This window comes from Pelophylax lessonae (genome assembly GCF_965119305.1).
Source record: "Pelophylax lessonae genome assembly, contig: HAP1_SCAFFOLD_151, whole genome shotgun sequence".
In the NCBI taxonomy this organism is placed as follows: Eukaryota; Metazoa; Chordata; class Amphibia; order Anura; family Ranidae; genus Pelophylax; species Pelophylax lessonae.
This window is the reverse complement of record NW_028120133.1, coordinates 116,851-127,431: the sequence shown is the minus strand read 5'-3', so window position 1 is coordinate 127,431 and position 10,581 is coordinate 116,851. Positions and strand designations below refer to the sequence as shown.

The 10,581-nt window shown below is 44.0% G+C and overlaps 1 protein-coding gene across 1 annotated transcript in view; it reads right to left on the bottom strand.

Moving 5' to 3' along the window:
• Window positions 1–672: 672 nt before the first annotated feature.
• Window positions 673–10,581, bottom strand: part of LOC309543509 (EMILIN-1-like) — an 84,177-nt gene continuing 74,268 nt past the window's right edge. The window contains exons 7-8 of the mRNA XM_082275984.1: window positions 6,470–6,604; window positions 673–1,411 (exon numbers count right to left, since the gene is read on the bottom strand). Of these exons, the coding sequence (XP_082132110.1) occupies window positions 1,080–1,411; window positions 6,470–6,604 (467 nt within the window). The 3' untranslated portion in view covers window positions 673–1,079. The remainder of the gene's footprint in view (window positions 1,412–6,469; window positions 6,605–10,581) is intronic.

The following is a 10,581-nucleotide window of genomic DNA, read 5'->3' as shown; positions in this document are numbered from 1 at the left end:
GGTTAACCCCTGGGGCTGCGGCACGGCTCTGGACCCAGAGAGAGGCTAACTAACACAGTACATTTAGTTCTGGAAAGCACCACAATGAAAAGCCCAGTGCCCAAAGGCCACATTTCAGGCTAGCCTCACATGTACAATCCAACAGGGTATCCACGGAGCCTCCAAAGCTAGTGCTGAGGAAACGTCGATCTGGAAAGCGGGTTGGTAGAGATTATCTTAAGTGGTGGTATAGTGAGAAACTGTGATTGAGGTCACCAAGGCACCTCGATTGAGGTCACCAAGAAAGTCACCAAGAAACCTTGATTGAGGTCACCAAGAAACCATAATTGAGGTCACCAAGAAACCATAATTGAGGTCACCAAGAAACCATAATTGAGGTCACCAAGAAACCTAGCCTGAGGTCACCAAGAAACCCTCTCAAAGGGGCCCAGATAGTAGTAAAAACCAGACAGGAGCTTTAATCCTTCCTACTCCATCCAAAACTGGTAAACAATTTAAATCTCCTAGACCCCGCCTCCGTCCATGGTTACACAATGATTAGTAAGCCGGCCACATCCCCGGACACCCCCCTACATACACACCCATTCACAAGGATACAGATCATTATCATGTATTGTGTGTTAGAAGAAACAGACACCTCTTATTGTGGACGGAGGTCTGATCTGACCCCATTTAATAAAACACAACACAGCTGACTTCATGTAACTCATCTGTCCAGTCAAAGCATCAATATATCTCATCTTATACAAAAACGATTGCTTCATTTGTGCCGGTGACTTTGTGCTGGGATAACCTTGATACGATTGAAAAGCTCAGTGGTTTTATAATGGGGGATAACTGGATCTGTGAGGTGCATTCATAGGCGTGGTGAGCAGATGTTTATACAAGATGGCCGCCAGGTTCCCATCCAGGAAGATGTCTTTTGGTGGGTAGATAATGTCTTATCTTCCAGGATTGTCCTCACTCATTACTCTTTTGGCCCCAGATACCATTGGAAAAATGACTCAAAATTCACCATAGAAAAGTTTCACCCTTCTTATTGTAATAAATAATCAACATGTTGAATAGTTTGAGTCCCCCTAGAAGTCCACTTCCCCCTCATACAGTAAGATGCCACTGAACACTGTCAGAGGCTCATCAGAATGGGCCAACTTTCCGGTCACCAGGTCAATGCAGACGGTGTCACCTGGACTCAGTTGTAGAATAATATTGAAGACCCCAAGGGAGCTGGTGGTGGTCTTGTTCTCTACAAGAGGCTTCTTCTCCAGGCCTTCTGGTTGGTAGCCTTCAGAGTCCACCCTGGCAATGCCCAAGTTGGATTTGGAGAGCACAGCTTCAAGCTTTTCATCTTTGTAGCCGGTCAGGATGGCACTAAAGAAATACCGGCCTTCTATTGGGGCGGTGAAGATACCTGGAAAGAAAATGCACATGGATTGTTAGAGACAGGAGACCAAAAACCTTTGTTAGAGACAGGAGACCTAAAACCTTTGTTAGAGACAGGAGACCTAAAACCTTTGTAAGAGACAGGAGACCTAAAACCATTGTTAGAGACAGGAGACCTAAAACCTTTGTTAGAGACCCGGAGAGCTAAAACCTTTGTAAGAGACAGGAGACCTAAAACCTTTGTTAGAGACCCGGAGAGCTAAAACCTTTGTAAGAGACAGGAGACCTAAAACCTTTGTTAGAGACAGGAGACCTAAAACCAAAAACCTTTGTTAGAGACAGGAGACCTAAAACCTTTGTTAGAGACAGGAGATCTAAAACCTTTGTTAGAGACAGGAGATCTAAAACCTTTGTTAGAGACAGGAGACCTAAAACCTTTGTTAGAGACAGGAGAGCTAAAACCTTTGTAAGAGACAGGAGACCTAAAACCTTTGTTAGAGACCCGGAGAGCTAAAACCTTTGTAAGAGACAGGAGACCTAAAACCTTTGTTAGAGACAGGAGACCTAAAACCAAAAACCTTTGTTAGAGACAGGAGACCTAAAACCTTTGTTAGAGACAGGAGACCTAAAACCTTTGTTAGAGACAGGAGAGCTAAAACCTTTGTTAGAGACAGAAGACCTAAAACCTTTGTTAGAGACAGGAGACCTAAAACCTTTGTTAGAGACAGGAGACCTAAAACCTTTGTTAGAGACAGGAGATCTAAAACCTTTGTTAGAGACAGGAGACCTAAAACCTTTGATAGAGACAGGAGACCTAAAACCTAAAACCTTTGTTAGAGACAGGAGATCTAAAACCTTTGTTAGAGACAGGAGACCTAAAACCAAAAACCTTTGTTAGAGACAGGAGACCTAAAACCAAAAACCTTTGTTAGAGACAGGAGATCTAAAACCTTTGTTAGAGACAGGAGACCTAAAACCTTTGTAAGAGACAGGAGACCTAAAACCTAAAACCTTTGTTGGAGACAGGAGACCTAAAACCTTTCTTAGAGACAGGAGACCTAAAACCTTTGTAAGAGACAGGTGAGCTAAGACCTTTGTTAGAGACAGGAGACCTAAAACCTTTGTTAGAGACAGGAGACCTAAAACCTAAAACCTTTGTTAGAGACAGGAGACCTAAAACCTAAAACCTTTGTTAGAGACAGGAGACCTAAAACCTTTGTTAGAGACAGGAGACCTAAAACCTTTGATAGAGACAGGAGACCTAAAACCTTTGTTAGAGACAGGAGACCTAAAACCTTTCTTAGAGACAGGAGACCTAAAACCTTTGTAAGAGACAGAAGACCTAAAACCTTTGTAAGAGACAGGTGAGCTAAAACCTTTGTTAGAGACGAGAGACCTAAAACCTTTGTAAGAGACAGGAGACCTAAAACCTAAAACCTTTGTTAGAGACAGAAGACCTAAAACCTTTGTTAGAGACAGGAGACCTAAAACCTTTGTTAGAGACAGGAGACCTAAAACCTAAAACCTTTGTTAGAGACAGGAGACCTAAAACCTTTGTTAGAGACAGGAGACCTAAAACCTTTGTTAGAGACAGGAGACCAAAAACCTTTGTAAGAGACAGGAGACCTAAAACCTTTGTTAGAGACAGGAGACCTAAAACCTTTGTTAGAGACAGGAGAGCTAAAACCTTTGTTAGAGACAGGAGACCAAAAACCTTTGTAAGAGACAGGAGACCTAAAACCTTTGTTAGAGACAGGAGACAAAAAACCTTTGTTAGAGACAGGAGACCTAAAACCTTTGTTAGAGACAGGAGACCTAAAACCTTTGTTAGAGACAGGAGACCTAAAACCTTTGTTAGAGACGAGAGACCTAAAACCTTTGTTAGAAACAGGAGACCTAAAACCTTTGTTAGAGACAGGAGACCTAAAACCTTTGATAGAGACAGGAGACCTAAAACCTAAAACCTTTGTTAGAGACAGAAGACCTAAAACCTTTGTTAGAGACAGGAGACCTAAAACCTTTGTTAGAGACAGGAGACCAAAAACCTTTGTTAGAGACAGAAGACCTAAAACCTAAAACCTTTGTTAGAGACAGAAGACCTAAAACCTTTGTTAGAGACAGAAGACCTAAAACCTTTGTAAGAGACAGGTGAGCTAAAACCTTTGATAGAGACAGGAGACCAAAAACCTTTGTTAGAGAAAGGAGACCTAAAACCTTTGTTAGAGACAGAAGACCTAAAACCTTTGTTAGAGACAGGAGACCTAAAACCTTTGATAGAGACAGGAGACCTAAAACCTTTGTTAGAGACAGGAGACCTAAAACCTTTGTTAGAGACAGGAGACCTAAAACCTTTGTTAGAGACAGAAGACCTAAAACCTTTGTTAGAGACAGGAGACCTAAAACCTTTGATAGAGACAGGAGACCTAAAACCTAAAACCTTTGATAGAGACAGGAGACCTAAAACCTTTGTTAGAGACAGAAGACCTAAAACCTTTGTTAGAGACAGGAGACCTAAAACCTTTGTTAGAGACAGACGACCTAAAACCTTTGTTAGAGACAGAAGACCTAAAACCTTTGTTAGAGACAGGAGACCAAAAACCTTTGTTAGAGACAGAAGACCTAAAACCTTTGTTAGAGACAGAAGACCTAAAACCTTTGTTAGAGACAGGTGAGCTAAAACCTTTGATAGAGACAGGAGACCAAAAACCTTTGTTAGAGAAAGGAGACCTAAAACCTTTGTTAGAGACAGAAGACCTAAAACCTTTGTTAGAGACAGGAGACCTAAAACCTTTGTTAGAGACAGGAGACCTAAAACCTTTGTTAGAGACAGGAGAGCTAAAACCTTTGTTAGAGACAGAAGACCTAAAACCTTTGTTAGAGACAGGAGACCTAAAACCTTTGTTAGAGACAGAAGACCTAAAACCTTTGTTAGAGACAGGAGACCTAAAACCTTTGATAGAGACAGGAGACCTAAAACCTAAAACCTTTGATAGAGACAGAAGACCTAAAACCTTTGTTAGAGACAGGAGACCTAAAACCTTTGTTAGAGACAGGAGACCTAAAACCTTTGTTAGAGACAGGAGACCAAAAACCTTTGTTAGAGACAGGAGACCTAAAACCTTTGATAGAGACAGGAGACCTAAAACCTAAAACCTTTGTTAGAAACAGGAGACCTAAAACCTTTGTTAGAGACAGGAGACCTAAAACCTTTGTTAGAGACAGGAGACCTAAAACCTTTGTTAGAGACAGGAGACCAAAAACCTTTGTTAGAGACAGGAGACCTAAAACCTTTGATAGAGACAGGAGACCTAAAACCTAAAACCTTTGTTAGAGACAGAAGACCTAAAACCTTTGTTAGAGACAGGAGACCTAAAACCTTTGTTAGAGACAGGAGACCTAAAACCTTTGTTAGAGACAGAAGACCTAAAACCTTTGTTAGAGACAGGAGACCTAAAACCTTTGTTAGAGACAGGAGACCTAAAACCTTTGTTAGAGACAGGAGACCAAAAACCTTTGATAGAGACAGGAGACCTAAAACCTTTGTTAGAGACAGGAGACCTAAAACCTTTGTTAGAGACAGGAGACCTAAAACCTTTGTTAGAGACAGGAGACCTAAAACCTTTGTTAGAGACGAGAGACCTAAAACCTTTGTTAGAGACAGGAGACCTAAAACCTTTGTTAGAGACAGGAGAGCTAAGACCTAAAGCCAATTGCACACTTACAAAACTCTCCTCCTGCATGTGAGCATGTAATGACGCTGCTCCGGAATTCAAAAGTCGAGGTTTGATGGGGACAAGGGCCTCTTCCCAACAACCCTGGCCGGTGGTTGTGGGTGTCTGTAGGAGGGGGGCTTATCAGAATATGCGTGCCTCCTTTAACAAGGAGACCCCCAAATCCTGGCCCCCCAAAGTCAATTATTATGAGGTACTTAGTACCCCTACCCATTCACCAAAAAAGTGTAAAAACTGAGTAAAGACACAACACTTCGGGTCTGGTATGCAATGGGGGGAGGGGGGCAGTTTATTTCATTGCAATTCTTTTTTACATTCAGCTGTCAGTGGGGAAGCCCGCTGACAGCTGATGAGTCATCGGTTGTTAAGGACGCGGCGGCCGGCTTCCCAACCCGCACCTTAAACATTTGGAATTCCTCAGAAAACGAATAGAAGAAACGAAATAAAACAAATTTCAACTAAATTTGTTACCATTTCATTCGGAGATTTGGATAGATCTGAATCTCTGAAAAACCAAATATTCCTCTGAATGTATATTGCACATGTCTAGTCTGGAGGATGATGGATAACTATCCCCAGAAGGCTGAAGGATGATGGCTATAGAGCCTCAGAGGTCTGTAGGATGATGGCCAATTTATTCTCGGAGGTCTGTAGGACGATGGCCAATTATTCTCTGAGGTTTGGAAGATGATGGATAACTGTTCCCAGACAGGGACAATGATGGGCAACTATCCTCAAAGGTAAAGGATGATGGCTATAGAGCCTCAGAGGTCTCCAGGATGATGGCTATAGAGCCTCAGAGGTCTGTAGGACGATGGCTAATTATACTCCAGAGGAGGAGGGTGATGGCTAACTATCCTCAAAAGGTGGAGGATTATTGGTAACTATTCCCAGTGCTGGAGAATGATGGATAACTATTCTTACAGGAAGAGGGTGATGACTAACTATCCTGAAAGGTGGAGGATGAAGGAGAACTATCCTGAAAGGTGGAGGATGAAGGAGAACTATCCTGAAAGGTGGAGGATGAAGGAGAACTATCCTGAAAGGTGGGGGATGAAGGATAACTATCCTGAAAGGTGGAGGATGAAGGACAACTATCTTCAGAGCTGGTAGATGATGGAGAACTATATTCAGAGGTGAAGGATGATGGTATCTGTTCTCAGAGGTGGACAATGATAAGTAAATATCCTTAAAGGTCAAGGATGATGGCTAACGATCCTCAGGGGTCTGTAGGATGATGGCTAACTGTCCTCTGAGGAGGAGATTGAAGGCTAACCAATCTCAAGGTTGGAGGACGATCGGTAACAATTTTTGGAGTTGGAGGATAATGACTATCCTTAGAGATCTGCACTTACCTGTTTCTGGATCATAGCCATGTCCATCATTCACCAAAATGGTATCAAACGGAATGGTTCCGGCCTCCAATACCGGTATGGTGAGAGCAGCAGAGAAGGAGATCTGAGGAACCTCAGGCGGGAGGCCAATAGGACCTGAAGATACAAACAATGTTATTCTATGCAGAGTGTAATACATACATGGTATTGTACTGTACACTGCATTCATCATCATGGGGGGGGGGGATACTAATCCTTCCACTATGAGAGGAGTCATCCCTTCTGAAGCAGGAGCCCTAAACCCCCAAAGCTTCTTTAACCCTTTCCTAGCCCTACTCTAACACCTAACCCTATCACTGCCCAAATTCTAATGTTACCTTAACTCCAAACCCTACCCCACTTCCACCCTAACTCCTAACCGTATCCCGACCCTACCCCACTTCCACCCTAACTCCTAACCCTATACTGACCCTACCCCACTTCCACCCTAACTCCTAACCCTATACTGACCCTACCCACTTCCACCCTAACTCCTAACCGTATCCTGACCCTACCCACTTCCACCCTAACTCCTAACCCTATACTGACCCTACCCACTTCCACCCTAACTCCTAACCGTATCCTGACCCTACCCACTTCCACCCTAACTCCTAACCGTATCCCGACCCTACCCCACTTCCACCCTAACTCCTAACCGTATCCTGACCCTACCCCACTTCCACCCTAACTCCTAACCCTATACTGACCCTACCCACTTCCACCCTAACTCCTAACCGTATCCTGACCCTACCCACTTCCACCCTAACTCCTAACCGTATCCTGACCCTACCCACTTCCACCCTAACTCCTAACCCTATACTGACCCTACCCATTTCCACCCTAACTCCTAACCGTATCCTGACCCTACCCACTTCCACCCTAACTCCTAACCGTATCCCGACCCTACCCCACTTCCACCCTAACTCCTAACCGTATCCTGACCCTACCCCACTTCCACCCTAACTCCTAACCCTATACTGACCCTACCCACTTCCACCCTAACTCCTAACCGTATCCTGACCCTACCCACTTCCACCCTAACTCCTAACCGTATCCTGACCCTACCCCACTTCCACCCTTAATCCTAACCGTATCCTGACCCTACCCACTTCCACCCTAACTCCTAACCGTATCCTGACCCTACCCACTTCCACCCTAACTCCTAACCGTATCCTGACCCTATCCACTTCCACCCTAACTCCTAACCGTATCCTGACCCTATCCTGACCCCACCCACTTCCACCCTAACTCCTAACCGTATCCTGACCCTACCCACTTCCACCCTAACTCCTAACCATATCCTGACCCTACCCACTTCCACCCTAACTCCTAACCGTATCCTGACCCTACCCACTTCCACCCTAACTCCTAACCCTATACTGACCCTACCCACTTCCACCCTAACTCCTAACCCTATACTGACCCTACCCACTTCCACCCTAACTCCTAACCGTATCCTGACCCTACCCACTTCCACCCTAACTCCTAACCCTATACTGACCCTACCCACTTCCACCCTAACTCCTAACCCTATACTGACCCTACCCACTTCCACCCTAACTCCTAACCGTATCTCGACCCTACCCCACTTCCACCCTTACTCCTAACCGTATCCTGACCCTACCCACTTCCACCCTAACTCCTAACCCTATACTGACCCTACCCACTTCCACCCTAACTCCTAACCCTATACTGACCCTACCCACTTCCACCCTAACTCCTAACCCTATACTGACCCTACCCACTTCCACCCTAACTCCTAACTGTATCCTGACCCTACCCACTTCCACCCTAACTCCTAACCGTATCCCGACCCTACCCCACTTCCACCCTAACTCCTAACCGTATCCTGACCCTACCCCACTTCCACCCTAACTCCTAACCCTATACTGACCCTACCCACTTCCACCCTAACTCCTAACCGTATCCTGACCCTACCCCACTTCCACCCTTACTCCTAACCGTATCCTGACCCTACCCCACTTCCACCCTAACTCCTAACCGTATCCTGACCCTACCCACTTCCACCCTAACTCCTAACCGTATCCTGACCCTACCCACTTCCACCCTAACTCCTAACCCTATGTCTGAACCCTATCCTTACCCTACCTCACTTCCACCCTAACTCCTAACCCTACCAAAACCCACAGACCACATAACCTTATTCTAGTTCTGGCCTACCTCTACCTTACAGTAAAATCCACCCTTAGTTTTATTTCTACCTTAGCTTCTAAAACTATGCCTATCCTAACCTTAGGCTTATTAGAACATGGGTAGTTTTGGCGCTAGACATCCACAGATGGGGCTGACATATATATAGGTAGTCCATTTATATGTCCATATGGCTACAGCTACAAAAGAATAAGTCCACTGGAGCAGGGCTAGCCTCCAAAGGGGGGGGAGTAGAAGCTGTTTCCCCAAAACCTGTAAAAAAATAGAAAAAAGAGGCGCCTCTGAGTGTAGACTGTTAAGTGGTTTAATAAAGAGTGAGACTCACATAGTGGTATGTTAATATCGGCTTTTCGGGTATTCCCATTACCCAGGGGACGTCCAGAGGTGCAGGGGCTGTGGTGCCCGCGCTGGAGCCGTGTCACTGCCTGGTCCCGCTGAATCCAACTGGCAATCAGTGTGGAAAGGGAAACAGCCAGGACCAAGGGCTGGAACACATGCTGGAACGCAGCATCGACCTCTGACGTCACTAGTCCGCAACGCGTGTCGGAGCATGCGCAGTAGGTGGAATGTTACAATGCGTGCTCCTTTCTCAAGCTAGTGAGGAACTTCTAATCATTTTATACAAACCAAAAACACCACCTAGTAATAATAATACTGATCTAAAAACATCAATGATATTACAACAGAAATACAAGGGATTATTAAAAATATAAGAATTAATTTAAAAAATGATTTAAAATAAGGGCTATAAAATAATAATATATTGCTATGAATTCTAATCCTGCGTTACTTTCTACCCTTTATTATACATCAAATAAATAATAAATAAATAGATATGTAAAAAACACACACATGGACATGATTAGTGAAAGAAAAATCAAAGCAGTAATAATGAATGAACTATGCATATAGTAAACTGTCCTAACATCACATATATCAATGTATATATATTGTGGTATTCCAGGAAATGACGGGGGATGCTGTGATAAATTTATTGCGCTTTTTTCCTTTAGGCATGTTTTCACACATTTTTTGTCCATCTTTCACATTGGAATCTTTCTTTAATAAGGTGGGGTGGGGGGTCCTGGCAAAGTAAATCCAGATTAGACGCTCTCATAAGGATATAGCGGTTATATATGTATATATATATATATATATATATTATTATTCTATAGCCCTTATTTCAAAATATTTTTTAAATAATTCAAATATTTTTAATAATCCCTTGTATTTCTGTTGTAATATCATTGATGTTTTTAGATCAGTATTATTATATATTTGCCTCTAGGTGGTGTTTTTGGTTTGTATAAAATGATTAGAAGTTCCTCACTAGCTTTAGAAAGGAGCGCGCATTGTAACATTCCACCTATGTGTCGGAGCTCATGCTCCGACACGCGTTGCGGACTAGTGACGTCAGAGGTCAATGCTGCATTCCAGCATGCGTTCCAGCCCTTGGTCCTGGCTGTTTCCCTTTCCACACTGATTGCCGGCCGGTGTTCTGTGAAAAAACCCTACCCGTGAAAATTACCTACCCTCGTCACTTCCTCTTCACATACGTCATGGAACAGCTGAGCCGCTTCCCACTGCGCATGCTCATAGCTCCGGAGGGTAGGAAATTTTCACGGGGTAGTGATGTGTAACGTTACACCACATCAGCTGTTGCCACGGGTACATGAAATCATCTCCGCTGCCACATGAAATCATCTCTGCTCCTACCCCTGTGACTTCCCTGATCTCGGCTCCGTGATTTATATTTTCATAGACCCGCCTCTGCTTTTACATTTAGTAGCCAAGATCAGGGAAGTCACAGGGGTAGGAGTGGAGATGATTTCATGTGGCAGCAGAGATGATTTACTGTACCCGCGGCAACAGCTGATGTGGTGTAACATTACACATCACTACCCCGTGAAAATTTCCTACCC